General features: G+C 41.0%; 2 protein-coding genes across 5 annotated transcripts in view; both read left to right on the forward strand.

The window, feature by feature from the left end:
• LOC124776587 (protein Mpv17-like) overlaps positions 1-4,402 on the forward strand; it is a 76,311-nt gene extending 71,909 nt beyond the window's left edge. For all 4 annotated transcript variants that reach the window (XM_047251644.1, XM_047251645.1, XM_047251646.1 and 1 more), the window contains one exon: positions 3,956-4,402. In XM_047251644.1, the coding sequence (XP_047107600.1) occupies positions 3,956-4,111 (156 nt within the window). In that variant the 3' untranslated portion in view covers positions 4,112-4,402. The remainder of the gene's footprint in view (positions 1-3,955) is intronic.
• A 248-nt stretch (positions 4,403-4,650) lies between these two features.
• LOC124776844 (protein Mpv17-like) overlaps positions 4,651-21,741 on the forward strand; it is a 323,979-nt gene continuing 306,888 nt past the window's right edge. Inside the window, exon 1 of the mRNA XM_047252010.1 lies at positions 4,651-4,741. The gene's annotated coding sequence lies outside the window, so the exon portion shown is untranslated. The remainder of the gene's footprint in view (positions 4,742-21,741) is intronic.

The following is a 21,741-nucleotide window of genomic DNA, read 5'->3' on the forward strand; positions in this document are numbered from 1 at the left end:
AAATGAGACACTTAAAGTAGTAAAGGAGTTTTGCCATTTGGGGAGCAAAATAACAGATGATGGTCGAAGTAGAGAGGATATAAAATGTAGACTGGCAATGGCACGGAAAGCGTTTCTGAAGAAGAGAAATTTGTTAACATCGAGTATAGATTTAAATGTCAGGAAGTAGTTTCTGAAAGTATTTGTATGGAGTGTAGCCATGTATGGAAGTGAAACATGGACGATAAATAGTTTGGACATGAAGAGAATAGAAGCTTTCGAAATGTGGTGCTACAGGAGAATGCTGAAGATTAGACGGGTAGATCACATAACTAATGAGGAGGTATTGAATAGGATTGGGGAGAAGAGGAGTTTGTGGCACAACTTGACTAGAGGAAGGGATCGGTTGGAAGGACATGTTCTGAGGCATCAAGGGATCACCACTTTAGTACTGGAGGGCAGCGTAGAGGGTAAAAATCGTAGGAGGAGACCAAGAGATGAATACACTAAGCAGATTCAGTAGGATGTAGGCTGCAGAGGAGATGAAGCAGCTTGCACAGGATAGAGTAGCCTGCAGAGCTGCATCAAACCAGTCTCAGGACTGAAGACATCAACAACAACAATGTTGAAAAATCCTGGTTCCTGTTTACGGTGACCAGAATGAGTGAGCCCAAATCATGCTGCGAAATCCACCCTCAAAAAATCACAAAACCACCTACGGCATGAACTTCACCTTCACATACTGAGGATTAAAGGTTCCATTGGGCTATTGCTGCACTAACTCCCAGCATCATTTAAAAAGAGACAACATTACGACTGGTCAGACCACACTATACCCCTCCAATCAGCTACTGTCCAGTTTCTGTGTTGCTCGGTCCATTAAAGGCGTGCAGCTTGTTGTGAGCTGTGAGAAATGGCCTTTTGAAAGGTAACTGACTGCTAATGCCCACTGCATACGGTTCAATTCGGAGCGATTGCTCGGAAACTGTTTGGAATGAACCCGTATTCACTAAAAGCAGCAATTCCTATCGTGTTTGAAACTGTCATTGACAAGGCGTGACACTTTTCTCCATTTCCAGTAGATTAAGATCTTACTGTTGTTACGGCATGTTACATTGCTGCCAGAGTTCTGCTAGTCCTTTTACGAGGGGCAGTAAAATGAAAACCGAACATCCACCACAACGCAACCATGCAATGGTTCCATTAAAATGTAATCACCACACGTGTTAAGACATTTATCCCACTGGGACACGAGATGATCAATGCTATCGGCAGAATGCTCTCGGCCGCTGACGGATTCACAACCGCACCCTCTCTTGCACTTCCTCGTACGACTGAAACCGACGTCCACGCATGTCTTTTTTCAGGTCGCCAAAGATGTGAAAATTACATGGTGAAAGATACGGACTGTACGGAGGATGCTGCAGTGTTTCCAAACCAAACTAACCTAACCTAACCTGAAGCATAGCCTTCATCCAGTTGACGGTGTGGGGGCGGGCGTTATCGTGCAACAGAATGATTCTGTCCAACGGCTTTCCACGGCGTTTTGACTAATGGCACGTCGCAGTTGCTGCGAAATGTATTCATACCGCTGCACACTGATCGTGGTTCCATGATTGAGGAATTCGACGAATAGAGGAAGCATTCTGTTGCACGATGCCGGCCGGGGTGGCCAAGCGGTTAAAGGCGCTACAGTCTGGAACCGCGCGACCGCTACGGTCGCAGGTTCGAATCCTGCCTCGGGCATGGATGTGTGTGATGTCCTTAGGTTAGTTAGGTTTAAATAGTTCTAAGTTCTAGGGGACTGATGACCTTAGAAGTTAAGTCCCATAGTGCTCAGAGCCATTTGAACCATTTGTTGCACGATAATGCCCGGTCCCACACTGCCAATCAGATGAAGGCTACGCTTCAGCGATTTGGTTTGAAAACTGCAGGCGCTTCTTCCTTTTCAAAGATCCAATTTATAAAATCAAAAACACTTTTATGTCAAATCAGCTTCCAACTCTATAACATCATTATTCGCACTGCGTAACTGAACAGCTCAGAAAAATAGAGAAATAACACTACGTAGAGGAAAACTGAACACTTGGTAGAAAGCGTAACTAGTCAAGTTTTTGGAGTTCGCAATTTCGGCGAAAAATTAAAGCTGCGTAAAACGCAATTTTATTTGAATCAGGAGGCTCAGTTAGTCCTCTTTGCAGATGAACCAAACATTATTGTGAAGCCGAGTGGAGAAACTTCAGCAGAATAAATATTATATAGGTTGTTTTCGTGAAAGTTACGAACTGGTTTTGCGTAAATGGACTAGCTTTAAACTTTGAAAACTACACCTGATCCAATTTTGTAGTGTCAAAAATATTCCACCACCTGTTAATTTAGTACATCGACAAGAAATAATAAACAGGGTATAAGTGGTGAGCATATTAAAGAAAACTTTACTAGGAAAACCTTATAGTAAACCTGCTAAAACGTTTACGTTTTGCTACTCCTGTCACAAGAATAATTGCCAATTTTGGGGATCTATGGAAGTCAGTAAGTTAAAGTATTTTGCATATTTTCATTCACTGATGTCTTTCGGTGTAATAGGCTTCTCATTTCGGGAAAAAGTATTCTTTGCACAAAATAAAGTAATTAGAATTGTGTGTAGGGTTCACACACATACGTCTTGCAGTCATCTCTTAACCACAGCGTAGTAATACATTTACTCACTTACGAAATCTGTTAGCAACAGTCCACTTTAATGTAACAGATATTCACAGGTACAATACTATATGGAAAAATGATCAGCAGTATTCTTTTATGAATCTAACTTTACCACGGAAAGGGGTGAAGTATGCAGGCATGAAACTCCATGACACGCTGCTGATGGAAATAGAATATCTGGCACGTAGTAGAAGTGCTTTCAGATGTATATTACAGATATTTCTCCGTGATACATCCTTCTGTACGATAGAGTAATTCTCGGATAGAAATATTTATTCATTTATACATGAAAAAAAACTGTAAATGGCCGGAATGTATATATACGAGTATTTTTTATCTTTTTTATTATTGTATATAATTTACACCTGTTGTTGGGGCGATCTAATGTTGTAATTTATAGTACTAGAAGCCAAGATCGCTCGATGTGAACTAGAGAATTTATGATCAGCTTCAAAAGCAATTAGCTGTCACCCTCAGATGGCAACCTGAGTTGTCGTCGAAGCACCATCTTTACTGATGTACCTGTGTTTGCTCCTGTACACCTTATTGAGGCTACGGATATTTTATTCAGCAATTTTTATATATTTAATAAGCCGTATGGAGCTGTATTATTATAATTGGAACATGTTCTCAGTATGTCGACGAGACTGATGTGCAGCTATATTTCTGGGAGATCTGAGAACCGGAGAATGACAGCTAGTTACTTTGAAACTGGTTTTGAAATAAACTATTTCACGTCAAACGATCTTCGCTCCTAATACTGTAAATTATTTATCATTATTTTTTAAATATGTGTTCCTTGTTTGTTCAATTGACAAATTCCACCTCATAACTTTTATCCTGAATATGATCTATGGAACACGTAACTAACTTAAAACAAATCACTAATTCAGTTGGGCAATATTGGGGTAGAAACCTAACTGTGCCCTTTATAAAGACAGTCACCTGAAGAGGTTTTGGGAAACCACCCAGTCGCATTCGTTGACACTAAAAAGATCATCATATCCTAAATATCTACTTTAAATGCATGTGGTATCAAATGCTGCGTTTAAAAAGCGTTTGTAATTGTGTCTCGCATACATTTAAAGCTTATCTCTACCTTACTTTGCAGTTAAATTATCTGAGGATACAGAAAGTTACTTGGGACATTTACATTTCCATGTTGTTATCTACTACAGTTTATGAATACTCTATACACACTTGTGAATTAAATATTTAAATAACTTTTCTTGATTTCAACGTAAGTTCTTATAGATTTATTTTCATTTTCTAGATATGGCCCTTGGTGCAGACTCTAAACTTCTCCGTCGTGCCAGTCCACTATCAGGTTCCCCTGGTCCAGGTAGTAGCCGTCGGCTGGAACACGTACATGTCTTGGAAGGCTCATCAGCCAGTTCAGAAGAAACAGGAACTCGCCCACGTCGAGTAACTACTGCTAAGATGTGGCACGGCAGCCGTATCCCTTGGGATCTGTAATGCTCAATTGTACGCTGTGAAACGAACTTTATCAGTGAACTTATCTGCATTGTCTCTGTGACCTTCAACAGGACAGCCGGAGATAACATTTCAGAGTACAAAATTACAAATTACAGGAAGGTCCTGATACTAAATACAGTATTCCTTGTACAATACGCTAAAATCATGGAACAAAGATTTTTTATCCACTTCAGATTTGTTTTGTAATTCAAATAAAAGGACGATATTATCTTTTTCCATTAAATAGCTCACGAGATTTCACGTTATGAGTGGCTCAGTTTAACTGGTTTAAGATTCGTCTTCAAGAGAAGACAGTAGTCCCTGACGGCTGTTCCTACAAATGCTAGTTCATGGACAGTGTGAATATGCATCAGAGATAACCCCTTCTCAAAATATCGTCAGATATATTCTTTACTTCTTCGAAACGTAGACAATCACGGATAACATATTAAGCCGTGCGTTCTCGTCCTCAGCAGCTGAACGTAGCAATTCCTAAGGCTTCTATAACACACACACAGGTTAGTTTCATGATGATATAAGTTCGACTGAGATAAGCGTTTCTACAAAAATTACTGGATGTAACGTAAGTGTGCAGAGACTTGAAGCTTGGATAATTTACAATGTGTGTGTGTGTGTGTGTGTGTGTGTGTGTGTGTGTGTGTGTGTGTGTGGGCGCGCAAGTGTTTGTGGGTTAGGAGTGCTCAGCGTCGAGGTTATCAGCGCAGTTTACAATGCAGAACGTAGTTTTTACAAGCGCCATTCAGTAATCATACAAATAGCCTACAGCAAAAAAATTTACTAAATCTATACAATTTTTTGTCTATTTTTCCACGTATTCTATAATAGCATCTTCTGCGCACCTGTCCCACCTTCTAACAAATCTTCTTATTCCCTCAGCGGAGAATTCTTCACCTTATCTAGAGGCCAGTTTTGTACTTTTTTTCGCCTCTTCGTTGCCGGCGAACTTGAAGGCTCGCAAAGCTTCTATCACCGGAACAAACACATAAATTCTGAAAGGAAAGGTCAGGACCTTTAGGAGGATGACAGGCGCTCGCGTCTGAGTTTCCAGCGTCTGTTGTGCCGTTTATTAGGTCGAGCGTTGTTTTGCAGATGCGGCACTCCTTTCCTCTGCCATTCCGGGCGTGTCCTTTTCAGTGCGGGACTTACTTTTTTCCCAGTGATGCCTGAGCGGTACAGGCTGTTGATAGTGCGTTTCTCCTCCAAAAAGTTACAGAAAATCTGACCATGGACACTCATAAGGATAGATAAGGATGGTTAACATGACCTTACCATCCAATGGTTATGGTTTGAATTTCTTATGGACTGACGATTCAGTGTCTGTCCATTACATGCTTTGATGCACGGACTACGCATCAAAGTGATGTACTCAAGTTTCATCACAGGTTAAAAATCATGCCCAAAAACTGCCTCACCTTCGCTACTGAAACGATTTTTGAGCTCGGTACGAATGCGAAATCTCAGTTCTTTCAAATGTACGGTATGCCCTCTGGAACGTACCTTGCCCAAGTCTTATGGTAGTTCAGTTTGTCTTGAATGATTGAATGAGTTGGTCCGCAGCTCGTGTTCGTGCGGTAGCGTTCTCGCTTCCCACGCCCGGGTTCCCGGGTTCGATTCCCAGCGGGGTCAGGGATTTTCTCTGCCTCGTGATGACTGGGTGTTGTGTGATGTCCTTAGGTTAGTTAGGTTGAAGTAGTTCTAAGTTCTAGGGGACTGATGACCATAGATGTTAAGTCCCATAGTGCTCAGAGCCATTTGAACCATTCGATTGAATGAGTTGAGCCAATATTTGCTCGAAATTTTTCTGCAATTTGTTCAACTGTAAGTCTTCTTGGATAAACGAATAAATAAGATACTGCTACCGGACGCACATAGCGGTGCGCGTCGGATATGCCTTTGTAGACATCTTTTAAGTTTTCCATCCACGCGCTACAATTCTCAGGGTTCATGCAACTATTTTCATATTGTTTAGTCATCCGAGCGAATATTTGAGACGGTGGTACACTTTCCGAAAGTAAAATTCGGATCACATAACGCACTTTCTTCGCGCGGACACAGTTTCAAAAGTTTCAGTCCCCTGCATTAGGCGTTACCTTCATTATATAGGTTTGTTTAATTATTGATTGATCGTCGTCACTGGTTCGCTGACTCCGAGCCTCAAATCTCTGCAGATGATAATAGAACTCGTTGGTGATTTTTTACAAATTTTTACTGTTATCATAATTATGATTTAAAAATAATCTGTGTATGTTTAATGGGACCAGTGAGGATTACTATTTGCAAACAATGATCGCAAATCCCATGACATGGGCTGTCCGAGCTTGAATAAAAAGCACGATTGTGACTAAGGCGCATCTCTTTCCCTCCACTGTTGTTTGAAGTACCGGTATTTGTTGAATGTTTCAAGGAGAAAACTTAAGTAAACCGTGATGAACTGCTTTAAAGTAAGAGACGTTTTCTCACATAATATGATTGTAGGAAACTTCTGCAATGTCATTCTCGAGGTACAGATATCTGTACGTGATTACACCTGGGGCTCAGTCCTCTCCTAGTAGTTGTTTCATAGTTTTTGAATTGCTAGGGACGCTTTGAGTGAGGTTTCCGAATGTCTGTGGAGGAATGGCAGCCCTTTCTTCCTCAAGAGTCGTAAATAGAGAAGTGATGTTTGCGGGCTTCCAAAAAAATAAATGTGACGAGTGGCTCTCAACTACATATGCTCAGACGCAGGGTTGAAATATTAAAAGTTTTGGCTGGTTTCGTTGCCTAGGGGCTGGGATACATAGTTGCCGCACTACAAGCCAAATTCTGCTGAGTCTAGAGTATACAATATGAATATACATATGAATCGAATCGTCGAAGGTTCCTATCACTCGGCAATTGCGAATTTTGAATGAATAGACATTTATAAATGAAAGATTGCAATTAAATAAAATCTGCAAGTACAAATTTAACGACTTTAAAAGATGAGTACAAGAGCAGAAGTACTTTTGAGAATGCCGTATATTTCTGCAAAACACTTATTGGTGTCGATGGTCCAGCAACTAAATAAAATATAAGTTGAATAACAAGGAAACAATAGATTCCCACTTCACGTAATTAGTTATGGGCAACAACATAACTAGCGTGATATTCACTTCTAAACGCATACTACGTCTTCACTGCAGAAGCCATGGAAATTTCACAAGTGCACAGATCGGCACTACGAAATATTTCTATCTCTCGCGACCACGCGCAAACTGCTCCATCCTCCAATTCTTTCCCACGACTGCCCGTCGCGCCTCCTCTTCCAGCACCCTCTCGTGTCCTGTGCGACTGTCCCTCATTCAGTACTCCCCTGTCCATACCGTCTCTCCATTAACGAGCACTTTGATTGGCTAGAGCGCTCCCGCCATGTCTCCAAGCCAACGCACACTCACAAACATATGAAAACACATAATGAAATACTGGATTTACATTTAAATAACTTGAAATTAAATAAATATTCCTTCGGCTGGACCATAAAAACGCTCTAACACACATTATTAAATACATTAAAATATCAAATAAACATATAGCAAAGGAATAGAAACAAAAGGTAGGCCTGTAGCCTAATGGCTCCGTGCTTTCTAAAACACAGTAAATATTTAACCAATTTCTTCATGAATAGTATATATCGGATATAAACAAAGATAGAGACGAATAAATATGTTTATAAGCATGCTACTACCGTTTTTCGTGTAACTGTGGAGTACTTATGGCCTCACGCGGTTAATAATAATCGGCCACTTTGACCTCCAATAACTCATGTACTATTCAAGTTACATGCCTGTAACTCATACCAATTTAGGTTTACACTAATAGCTTTCTAAAGACATGTCAATCAACAAAATCGGATGAACCGTTTAGATTTCGGATATTCGTTACTGGTCTTTACGCGTACAATTTACAGTCAGATACTATACTTTATCTAATAAAGATATTGAAAATCTGATTACACCATCAGAATCGTTGTGCAAATAATGATAATGTACATTTTTCTTTTTAAGGTATCATGATTCCTCTGGCTACTATTAATTTCTATACAAACTGTGAAATGTCTGCCATTAAGGTTTCACAAAGTCCACCATCTCTGGCACTCCCGGCATACGTCCTTCATCAACACAGCGTCACCATGGAATTCGCAGCCCTGCTGTCTGGCCGTTGTGCGGCATCACGCGGTTGCTAAAGAGCTGCGACTTGCCGAGCGGCCCGGGGCAGTGGCCCCCAACTCTGAACTTAGAAAATTTTCAGGGCGCCAAAACTCCTCTGTTACCTCACATGTTCGATGCTGAGACCTGGGATGAAGTCGCTCAAGGCTGCTCCATTGGGCTTAGGTTGGGATTCTTTGCAGATCAGCCCATTTCAAGAGTGTTATTGTTTACCAGTCATTGCCAAACACTGATGCCTTATGCCAGGATGCACAATCAGTCATCATCTCTGAACTGTTCCTGTACCGGATCACATCCTAACCATGAAAAACACACCCATGCCATAAAATCACGTCTTCCTTACTTCACTGTTGGTAATGTGATGGCAGATAAAGTTCCCCCAGTCCATGGATTATCACAGGGTATAGCGTGATTCTTCACTCCAATTCACTCATTTCCAGTCATCCACTGTCCAGAGATGCCATTCTTTACACCATCTCAAGAGCTGATTACCGTTGACTAAAGAAATGTATGGCTTATGAGAAGCTGTTCGCCCATTGTACCCCATTATTTTTAACTCCTTACGCACAGTCATCGCGCCAGCTGGACACTGATTTCATGCAATTTTTACAACCACCCTCCACAATACTAAACGGCTTCTTTCCTTCAGTACATTAAGTCTGCCTAGTCTTGGTTTCTCGTTTTCACTTCACAGTGGCATCGCCAACAGGCGACACACGCAGCTTTTCATGGGTTGAAATATGCTTGACGGATTTGTTTCCATATTTGAAGTCATGAGTTGACATAATCGATTCATTCTACTGCTACAGTTTCTCTACTGGCAACACAATACTCCTTGTCTTCTTTTATTCTGACAGTTACGCCTCTCGTGACATCTAGTGTTCAAATCTGCATTACATAGGAATGTCCTGATACTTTTGATCATATAGTGTATATTGCTCTGCCATATGCAAATGTTAAAGAGGATGTCACAGTAATTTCAAGGGCACTTCCCAAACAGTTAGACTTTCTCAGCGATCCTGGCAGAGAATGGCACTGCAGTATAAACACTAGTATGAAAGGAATTTGGATGCCATTATCACCAGCTAAACAGATTCTTGGACATGTTTACACCTTCAATCTGCATGATTTTGTGAAAGAGCATTACGGCGAGAAACAATCATTCTTTGTGAGTGCCACATTCTTCACAATGCAGTAGGTGGGACACAATGTCTCCTGCTGTAAGGAAAAGCCCAAAAATTTTACACCTCATTATGAGAAAATAATATTTGCAAGCAATGGTATGTTATAGGACCTAGATGGTACATGGGTGTTCTCTTTATGGTAAGGATGTGCTGAGACGAATGGTCCCAACTCTTACAATGAGTCTGTGGGAATTAGTCCGAGGGATAATACCTGTGGTAAGTCTCACCGGCACAAGATGCTAAGACTAATTGATCCGGTCTCCTTCTAGCTATCCGGTTTTGGGACTTCCCAGTTTCGCTAGAACATTTCAACGAAACACTGAGAAGCATCCTTTAAATATGTCGCAGGGACATATGCAGACCATAATGACCTTCAGGCCAAATCTTTGCATTATTGGAGCATGAGTTTTCTGTCTAAGAACTTGCATGTTGACCGACATCCATAGTCCCAACAGAAGTTCTCTCGTCACAACAGCGCTTCAGCATATCAATCAAAAACTGCATTTGACGTCCGTAGGGTCACGACACATGTTTCGTTCACCGCCACCGCCTATGATAATGGTATAATGGTCTGAAGATGGTCACAGTCTGGCCGAAACCGGTAACAATTGCAAATAAATGTTTTATTGCCGGTGAGACTGTTTTCAGTCCATTTTCAAAAGCTTACTGTATAACTGAACTGCCTATTCTGGAATCTCCGATACATTCCAGAGGCCGGCCGGAGAGGCCGAGCGGTTCTAGGCGCTACAGTCTGGAACCGCGCGACCCCTACGATCGCATTTTGGAACCTGTCTCGGGCATGGATGTGTGTGATGTCCTTAGGTTAGTTAGGTTTAAGTAGTTCTAAGTTCTAGGGGACTGATGACCTCAGCAGTTGAGTCCCATAGTGCTCAGAGCCATAGATTCCAGAAGGTAAGATAATAATTATTGCGAAAGACCTCTATAAGACTGAGACAGTGACACACGAGCGCGCGCGCGCGCGCGCGAGAGAGAGAGAGAGAGAGAGAGAGAGAGAGAGAGAGAGAGAGAAGCTGGTAAGCAAGCAAAATGCCCAATCTTGTACGTGATGACTGGGTGTTGTGTGCTGTCCTTAGGTTAGTTAGGTTTAAGTAGTTCTAAGTTCTATGGGACTGATGACCATAGATGTTAAGTCCCATAGTGCTCAGAGCCATTTGAACCATTTGACCCCAAGCTTGTACACTTGTACACGATGGGTTCTGTACAACAGACTACATTAGCCTTTAAATTCTGCGTTTTCCCACTCTCCTAACCATCTGCGAGCTTGTACATAAACTTACAATATTTCCATAAACACGTTTCTGTAATCCATACATATTATAAAAACCTATGTATGTATCTGTGGAAGATACTCTTCAGTTTTGAAGTTTAAGATGTCAACTGAACTGAAGATAGTAGTTTTTGACCAATATATATTGCCAGTAATAACTTATGGGTGTGAGATATGGCCATTAAATGAATTTGTTGTATGGAAACTGATAATAACCCAAAGGCAAGTGGAAAGACCAATGTTGGGCTACAAAAGAGAAAACAGAAAGATAGCAGTTGATATAAGACATACAACAAAGATCAGTGATATAATAGAAAGAGTGAGTACCTTAAAATGGCAGTGGTCTCTTCATGACGTTCGAATAAAAGATTGCAGGTAGCCAAACAAGTACTAGATTGTAACTCAATTTACCAAAAAAGATCAAGAGGAGGACCACCGGACAGATGGGAAAGAGACTTGAAACAGGCGACTTGAATTGGCAATGGGAATCTCAAGATCGTCAGAAATGGAAGAAACATCTGGGATCCTTTGTTGCCGGCCGGTGTGGCCGTGCGGTTCTAGGTGCTTCAGTCTGGAACCGCGTGACCGCTACGGTCGCAGGTTCGAATCCTGCCTCGGGCATAGATGTGTGTGATGTCCTTAGGTTAATTAGGTTTAAGTTGCTCTAAGTTCTAGGGGACTGATGACCACAGATGTTAAGTCCCATAGTGCTCAGAGCCATTTGGGATCCTATGTTGCACTCTGACTCAGAGAGTCACTAAGTGACTGAATTGGCCGATGACGAAGGTATTGATGGTGTATCTATGTACGTATGTTTCACATCTCCTCCTAAAACCACTGGTACGATTTGAACCAAACTTGGTACACATATTCTCTACTGTCTGCAGACAATTTCTGTGGGGATAAGAACCAACTGCCTATCATAGGGGTGGAGGTGAAAAAGAAGGGAAGCCCATGACACGCTACTACCCAGATTTTATTCGTCCTGTATTTGAGAAAGAGAACACTTAGCACATGATGCAAACTTTTACGAAACTTTTTCTCGCTTGCAACCCTCACAAAATGATGAAAGAAAAAAGTTTATCGCATATTGCATTCTCTCTGTTCAAGCAGTAAAGCTGCAGCGTCAGGCATTACGTTTTAATGATTACTTCTTTAGTAATAACTGTATTCGCGACACATTTTGCTGACAGGTTTCATATATACCATGTACCTGCAAAATTATATCATTGTACGACGTGTAGTTCAGTTTATTTGAGATCGTAAACAACTGAGACGCGTGAAATCTGCCGCATCATGCATGACGTTTTAATTTGTTATTTCTTTGGTACTAACTCTATTCGCAACAAATTTCGCAGGTAGTAGCCACATATGCTGCTGATTGTACCTACAAAAGTATATCATTGTACGTCACATAGTCCATGAGATGTGATGTCATAAATATTGAGCTGCGTCAGAACAGAACTTCAAGCCAAAATTCGCCGGACGTACAGGTGAACTATGTGTGCAAATATGAATGAAATATGTGACATGTGCGTAAACGGTCAAAGCCACGAATAAAAAGCTCTACCTAAGCCACTGAATCGATTTCAGCAGAACTTGGCACACATACTACTTACTATCTCCAAAGAAATACTGTGGGTTTAAGAACCAGCAACCTTCAATTGAGGTGGGAGGTAGTAGCGTGGAGATAGTAGAGTGAAGAAAAAGATGGACACAGCTAGTGGGGGAGGAGGAAATGAACAAAATGGGATGAGGAGGATATGGACAGAGAGAGGAGGAGAAGGATGGAGAGGCAAAGTGGGGAAACTGGACAGAGAGACAGAGGTGAAGAGGTGGACAGAGGACATGTGGCGAGGAGGTGATGCACAGTCAGGGGGGAAAAGGAAATGAACAGAGAAAGAGAAGAGCATAAGATGGACAGAGAGAGTGGGGGGAGATAGAGAGAGGGGGAGGAGCTGATGCGGTGAGGAGATGGATGGGGAGGAGGAAACTGAAAGGGGGGAATTTTTCTAGATTATACATTTTTAATTAAGTATGAAGTTAGATATTTTAACTGTTGACAGTGTGATTACAACTAACACAAATAATTCCTTCAACACTATAAAACTGCAGCATTGTACAGCAAATTTTTTTTTAATCATCAGCATGTCAGCTTTTGTAACATGGTTTGGTTCATGCTCAGTTCCGAAAAAATGGAAGTTTGAGTTTGGCCCTCTCACGTTTTCTACCTTTGCCACATGGAGTTTCGTTTATGATATGTTCCATGTAAACTTCCTTTTGATAATAAAAATGAGCAAAATTAAAGAAAATAGCGTAGGACGTGGGTTCAACAGCTGTATCATCAACACATTCGTCGCCATATTGAATATTATGATATTGAAGCTTCCTGATTAGCTGTAAATTTTATGTCCGCAGTTGAAAAAAGTAATATAACAAGTGCCTGATTATGATACAAACTTCACATTTCAGACGCTAAAACAAATTCTGGCTAGTCGTTTTTGACACAACCTACGTTCAGAATCAAATAGGTCATGAAAAATTGTACTAGAATCAACTTGTAACTAATTTTCGATCAAAGTGGCGTGTGTCCCACTTCGATACTAGGTTCCTCATATTGTTTTTAACATCACAATACCTCTTTGTTACGTTTACTCTTTTTTATTTATTGATTTATTTTTCGTGGCAAGACTAGGGCCACCAGGCCACTCTTACATCTAACCTGGCATATCACGTTGTGTTGATGACGACAAGTATCTTGTAAAAAGGCTTAAAACTAAAATGGGATGAACATACAGAAGTAATATTATAACATAAATAGCGGAAAAAGTAGTAGCTATCAAATACTGTTTATTGTTAATATTAATGAAAAGTAGATCAGCAAAGATGTAGATTACAGTCAGATCTAAAATGATGGCACCGGCTGTAGTTGACGTGAGAGAAGGGATATAAGAGGTAGAGAACGAGGAACATGATAGAACTCAAGTAATAGAGAGAGGCGAAAGTAAAGTGGCGTGACTGACTGAGAAACGACAAGAGAGAGAGAAGCAGGTGCTTTACCATGTGAATGTGACTGAGAGAAACACATTGGGAGCGTTTATTTTTGAGGAAGAGTTATCATTGTACTTCGCCAATTCATATCTGTACATTGAAAAAAGTTTCAGAATAAGGAAGTGATATTATTGCGAAACGCCTACCTACGTTTCCGACACTGGCGGCAAAGCTGTGTTTCGGGTATTGTTCTACTTAAATAAAAATTAAAAACAAATTTGGGGCATCTTACTAGCCTTCTTCCTATTCCTCTCACGAAATAGTATTACTGCGAAAGGGTAGTACCAAATATTTTGAAGGTGATTTGAAGACTTTCTAATCATGAGCAAAGCTATGCCATTCGAATTTATGAAATCGTATCGAACATTACATTTGGAGGTACGTTGCATCAGTCTCAAAAAGAACTTTTCTTTACATAGAGCGTTTGACTATTACAGTTACAAACGAAAGGGGGCGAGTAAAGGACGCTAAAACAAGCAGTAATTTCCAAGAACACTTAAAAGCGATATATATCGAACATGCGAATGTCGCGGAGAAAGATGTCGGTTTTGTTTACAGCGATTCTCTTATAGCTTTGGCAACAGCAAAAACAGTCCATTTTCCGATGCTATGCTTTCCAGTAAGTAATCTTTAATCCAGAAGGAAACCAATATGATGATCTGCTGCATTGTCAGTTTAGAATTATCAAACCATGTGTTTTTCCTTATATTAGTTCCTTTCCTACACTTGCTACAATACAACTGTAATGAAAACCCACAATCGCTACTCTTTGAGTCATGTTTGACACAGTTCTTCCCAAAAAAATACACGAAATTTCTAGTGTCTTGTACGAGACCACTGAAAATAAACATTCTTTACCACTTCTTATGTGTCAACTGCTGTCGCTCGAAGCGAGATTCTTTGCCGCAGATTGTGTGTCATTGCTGCAAACAAAACACATATCTTGCTTCGTGACATTCGCGCGTCCGATACATATCGCTTGCAAGCGTTCTTAACAAATTACCAGACACGCAAATAATCTAATAAACATTGGTCTGAAAACAAATGTTTCCCCGATACGATGTATTACAACTGAGTACATTAACTATTTATAACAGAGTCCCCGAGGATCCAAACTGCAAATATGCAATTGAGGGAAAACATATTACGGCAAGCGTTCCACATGACCATCGTTAATCTGAAGGCGGGCTTCAGTACGTCTCCTACTGCATTGTCAGTTTAGAATTACGAAACCATGTGTTTTCCTTATAGGCTATTTGTTCTTTTACGACATTTGGTACAACTATAATGGGAACCCACAATCGTTGCTCTTTGAGCCAAGTTTGAAACAGTTCTCCCCAAGACAATCCACGCAATTTCTAGTGTCGTGTTTCGGCAGCAGATGTTCAAAACTCCCAGGCATGTTCCGAGTACGTTGACAATCACTCACAATGCGTTCCTAGTGTTCATGGACGCTATCAACAGGACTATAATACACCGAAACTTTCTGGGAGGCCATGGTATTGGCGAGCCACGACCATGCACTTGTCGAAGATTCGTGGTACGTATACCCAAACAGAAAGTGTTCCGGTGTGCAGTCATGTATGTACCTTTCATCATAAGGCACATCATCCGAACAATTGATTGGGTTGTGATGCAAGAAATGAAGGAAGACGCAACCGGGAAGTCGGCGTATGTTTATTGGGATTACTTGCTCCTATCACTGTCCTCGACTCGCCATTTTCGTTCTGAACCTATAGTAGTCAATCAACTTGTATATGAACTGCTATCGGCGCGGATGACTTGCAGTTTCGCTCATAATTATGTGTTAGCGTTCATGGAATGATCAGACCTTCTCATTGTTAAGCAATAGTCTCAGAATTGGTATGGTGTTTGAGGAAACGATGAATATGCAAAACGAAATGCTTGCAGCAGGAATTTATGTTAGCAGGACACATTTAACGCTGCAAACACAATGACTGTTTCTGAACAAATATCCGACCCTCTTTTTCATAATTTTTGGTGTAACTATCCCGCCACATTAACGTTATAGCACTCCAGTGAACACATATATTCGATGATTCAATTTACGCTAGTAGACACTGTATTAATGGAAAATCATTGAGTACTTCCCATTTCTAACTTATTTACACAAAAGCAGTTCTATACTTTTTAATAAATAAGTCGCAGAACAGTACGTATAGAGTAGTTGCACTCATCTAACTTAGTATTTTAGACCTTCGTAAAAGCATGAGATTTTTCATTACCGCCTGTTCGCAAGCTGTTGTTAAACAATTAACACAGCTATCTTGTGTTACAATAAAAGATGACTGTGAATTTAAGGTGTGCTCACTTATGGCGAGTCGTTAAATACACAGTACTAGCGGCATACATTGAACATTTTTGTTGCCTACACATTATTTCAGAGCCTGTCTCATAAGTTCCGGCAATAATTAACATTAGCTTACGCACAAGCTATTAGGAAAATATATAAGTAATATGAAACAATCGCACTATGTGCACGTGAGATATTGTAGCAAGTCTGAAAGCAAACGTACCTCGAATCTCGGAATATATCCTTGCAATGTTGAGTTACACAGGAATAGCAATTGCAGCCAGGTTACCTTACTGTTTAATCCCTTATCACCCACATTTAGGTATCGACTGGTTGCCAAATACTTATCATAATGCACTAATATAAAATCCAACGAAACATTCATGTGTTTAACTCAGAGATCTTAGGCTTACGGGTTGTTTAATTAATACCAACGATGTACCATCGTTGGCTGAGATTGATAAACGGAAATGTCAACCTAAGGGAGTATAAACTTACGGGGAAAAGCTTTCCTTTGGAAGCATCGGAGAGAAAATGAGTCCAGTTATTACAATTTTTTATCCTAGTAAATTCATGAACTAAGACAAGTAACACAATTAAAGAAGCTAAAACTGCAGCAATTGTGTACACATGCAATTACATTTCAGGAGTCTGCATTTTATCGTGCTAATGAAAAAATGTTTCTGAAAAATTCCTATCCTAAAAGAGAGAGTGAATGTAACGATGTAGGAAATATCTGACTGGGTTGCATGGTCGCTGATCTAAAAATTTGAAGAATTTGATTTTGGCTTAACATATTTATACTTCGTTTTTGAAAACAGCTACAAGTCGCACTTAGTATTTTTTTATTTACCAGTTTTGCTCTTCAAATGAACAAGAGCATCATCAGAAAATACAGTTTAAAGTTGGTTGGTGGCACTAAATATTAAACTCCCTGTACTATAATACTCTTAAACTTAGGTTGACAGCACCAAAGATGAATTATAATTAGTGCTGTTAGGCAACTTTAAACTGCTTATTCTGATGATGCTCTTGTTCCTTTGAAGAGCGAAACCGGCAAGTAGAAAATAATAAATGCGTATTGTGGCTATTTTCAAAACTTAGTTTCAATAGTTGCTCCTCCTGTAGGCAATGCCAGCTCTTGCTATATTTGTATATTGCACTCCATGCAGCTATACGAGGAGAATTTTATGATAATATTTCCGCATGAATATATTTACTAGCTAATATTTCTGTCAAAATACTATAGTGCGAAGGTACCCATTATTACAGAAGTCTTCATGTAGGGAAATGAATTATGATGTGTAGAGCATCTGTTTTTATTTTTTAAGTTATTCCTGATCAACTTATCGAGATTTCTTATGATATTTCTGTCACCTACGTGCACGATGTGTCTTAACTTTGCCATGCAGTTCTTTTCTTCCACATTGGTTGCACATATTCGTAAGTAACGATCTGTCATTGGTGAATAGGACAACCCTCTGCGGTCAGGATCGCTAGTTATTTTATTTTGTTTCACAATGACTGGTTTCATCAGAACCTGGCTGTCGTCAACGGATCTTCGGAAAATTCTTGTTAACATGCATACATGCCATGAAACCGTTCTCGTTGTTGTGGTGGCATGTATGCACGTTAATAAGAATTTTCCGAAGATCCGACGATGCAGGACGATTCTGTCGAAACTGGTCATTGTGAGGCAAAATTAAAAAAAAAAAAACGACCTTGACTGCAGATGACTATCCTATATTTTCTTCCATCTGACGTCAAAATATCGTCGACCTTGAACTCTCCTCCCTATAGAATCTTATTTGACCTCAGAAGAGAAGGCGAGAAGTAGAAGGCAATCTGATGTGTTAGCTAACTGCTCAAGATATTTTGGAATAGCTCACATAGAACACTTCTTCCAAAAGCAGAAACCTTTTTTCGAGTAGCTTTTCAGCAAGCAGATTTAGTCTTTTATGGAGGTTCACAACAGATACACGCGGATGAGTTGTTTCAGTTAGTAAAGGCGCTCTAAATTAATCCACGAAATAGTGCTTAAAAGCATCATAGTTGTGAGGTGTGGCCACGCGGTTTCAGGCGCCATGTCACGGATTGCGCGGCTTCTCCCGCAGGAGGTTCGAGTCCTCCGGGCATGGGTGTGCAGCGGCGCCCTCTTATAAAAAATATTGGGGGGGGGGCATACTGGGGGTCTTACCCCGGGAAATTTTCTAAATTTTAGATGAAAAATAGTGAATTTCAAAGTTTTTTAAGCATTTTAGAGTCATATGATCAACATTAGAACCCCGAAAACTGGACTCTCGTAACTCGACACTCTGGGAAACTCGACAAGCTTGACACATTTTTTTGCATTGATAAAAGAAACAAAACACAAACACGCACTATATTTTCGTAAAAAGCTAATTTAATTTACAGTAATAATCATGCTTATAACTATTACAGAGAAGTGAATATACAGCTCTGAAAAGACTGAAATTATAGTTAAATAAATCCTAAACTATCATTAAAAGAATAAAACGTAAAATATTGCTGTCGCACAGTAATAGCACTTTGATTAATAAGTGAAATAGCTAATTTAAGCTTACTTTGAATAAGGCTCAGGGTTCACTAAATAAAAACAATATCTTAAAGTTAATGCTTAAATACAGTTAATAAAGTTAATACAGTGTGACTAATACTTTCAGTCAAAAAGTATGTAAATAGTGGGTTTTAATTGGGTCTTACACCCTGAAAATACACTCCTGGAAATGGAAAAAAGAACACATTGACACCGGTGTGTCAGACCCACCATACTTGCTCCGGACACTGCGAGAGGGCTGTACAAGCAATGGTCACACGCACGGCACAGCGGACACACCAGGAACCGCGGTGTTGGCCGTCGAATGGCGCTAGCTGCGCAGCATTTGTGCACCGCCGCCGTCAGTGTCAGCCAGTTTGCCGTGGCATACGGAGCTCCATCGCAGTCTTTAACACTGGTAGCATGCCGCGACAGCGTGGACGTGAACCGTATGTGCAGTTGACGGACTTTGAGCGAGGGCGTATAGTGAGCATGCGGGAGGCCGGGTGGACGTACCGCCGAATTGCTCAACACGTGGGGCGTAGGTCTCCACAGTACATCGATGTTGTCGCCAGTGGTCGGCGGAAGGTGCACGTGCCCGTCGACCTGGGACCGGACCGCAGCGACGCACGGATGCACGCCAAGACCGTAGGATCCTACGCAGTGCCGTAGGGGACCGCACCGCCACTTCCCAGCAAATTAGGGACACTGTTGCTCCTGGGGTATCGACGAGGACCATTCGCAACCGTCTCCATGAAGCTGGGCTACGGTCCCGCACACCGTTAGGCCGTCTTCCGCTCACGCCCCAACATCGTGCAGCCTGCCTCCAGTGGTGTCGCGACAGGCGTGAATGAAGGGACGAATGGAGACGTGTCGTCTTCAGCGATGAGAGTCGCTTCTGCCTTGGTGCCAATGATGGTCGTATGCGTGTTTGGCGCCATGCAGGTGAGCGCCACAATCAGGACTGCATACGACCGAGGCACACAGGGCCAACACCCGGCATCATGGTGTGGGGAGCGATCTCCTACACTGGCCGTACACCACTGGTGATCGTCGAGGGGACACTGAATAGTGCACGGTACATCCAAACCGTCATCAAACCCATCGTTCTACCATTCCTAGACCGGCAAGGGAACTTGCTGTTCCAACAGGACAATGCACGTCCGCATGTATCCCGTGCCACCCAACGTGCTCTAGAAGGTGTAAGTCAACTACCCTGGCCAGCAAGATCTCCGGATCTGTCCCCCATTGAGCATGTTTTGGGACTGGATGAAGCGTCGTCTCACGCGGTCTGCACGTCCAGCACGAACGCTGGTCCAACTGAGGCGCCAGGTGGAAATGGCATGGCAAGGCGTTCCACAGGACTACATCCAGCATCTCTACGATCGTCTCCATGGGAAAATAGCAGCCTGCATTGCTGCGAAAGGTGGATATACACTGTACTAGTGCCGACATTGTGCATGCTCTGTTGCCTGTGTCTATGTGCCTGTGGTTCTGTCAGTGTGATCATGTGATGTATCTGACCCCAGGAATGTGTCAATAAAGTTTCCCCTTCCTGGGACAATGAATTCACGGTGTTCTTATTTCAATTTCCAGGAGTGTATATAAGTATTTGAAAGTAACTAATACAGTACTGTAGTAATATAGTAATACAGTGCAGAACTAGTACTAATATTTCGAAACTGAAAATTTAACCTTATGTATGTATTTAATTCTCCATTTTACAAAAATTTTTAATATTGCTCTAAATGCCATTATTAGGACTAGAGTGTCTTTAGAAAGGTGCAAATGTCAACCGTCTGACTGGATTACTGAATATGAAGTCGTTGATGACTGGTCGGATATCCAATTCATCCAAAACATCTCGGTGGGCATGAAGAACGGCCAAGTTGTTCAATCGCTTCTGTCCCATTGTTGATTAGAAATATGACTTCAGACGTCTAATGGCGCTAAATGACCGTTCTGCCGTTGCTGTCGTGATTGGAACTACTTGGAGAAGCTTAATGCACTTCACTACTTCACATAACATTTCTCCAACTGCAGGCTCTTGTGTAATGTACTTTCTTACATCACGCATGTTTCTTAAGACCAGTTGTTTTTTATTATAGATATCGGCTAACTTGTTCAAGTGCAAGCGCAGTCTCTCAGTTTCTAGGTCATTTCTGAAAAACTCAGCTGATTTTTCCAAATTTGTTTCACCTCTGTTTATTAAAAGCAAGCACTCTTGTTCAACTGCAATGACCTGTGTGGGTCCAGTTGAAGCAAACCGCTCTGTAATGCAAGATTGCAGCGTTTCACAAACTTCAATGTAAAAAGCTTTGTAGTATTCCTTTGGGGTTTGGAAGGTGTGCGGTGAGCTGGCTTCGTTGTTTTCATACTTCTTTGGTATACTTCGATTCCGAGGAAGCGAAGGATCATCAACTTGTGAAGGTTTTTCTTTTAAACATAATACTCGAAAGTGTTCAAAACTATCACGCCTTCCATTCAATATACAAATCAAGCCCGCATATATTTTTTTCCAGATCAGCAACACTTAGATGAGGGCATTAAATTTTTTCATTGACATCTTCTACTGGGTCCATTGCATGGCAATAAAGATGTAAAAAGAAATAAGTCTTGAATTGTAACATTGACTCAAGGTAGCCTGTACATTTGTAACTTGCCTCTGTTTTGTCCTATGCAGAAAATGTTTCAAAAAACTCTAGAAATTCTTCAAAGTTTTTCAGTATTCTCAAGATACTAGACGCTCACATAGTCCATCAAGTCGGACAAAGGGGTCGTAGACCAAGTTGGTTGTTGGCGCTCTCACGTCGAATGCTTCTGAAAAGTCCCATCCTCTTGTTGGATTCCCTTACGGTGTTTATTAAGTCCTTGGCTAAAGCCATAATATTCTTCATAGATGTAAGATGGCGGAGACTGTCTACAACTGCGAAGTTTAAACTGTGAGCAGTTATCCATTGACAAATCAAGACGTGCAAAAACCT

Source organism: Schistocerca piceifrons, chromosome 2 (genome assembly GCF_021461385.2).
Source record: "Schistocerca piceifrons isolate TAMUIC-IGC-003096 chromosome 2, iqSchPice1.1, whole genome shotgun sequence".
Classification (NCBI taxonomy): domain Eukaryota; kingdom Metazoa; phylum Arthropoda; class Insecta; order Orthoptera; family Acrididae; genus Schistocerca; species Schistocerca piceifrons.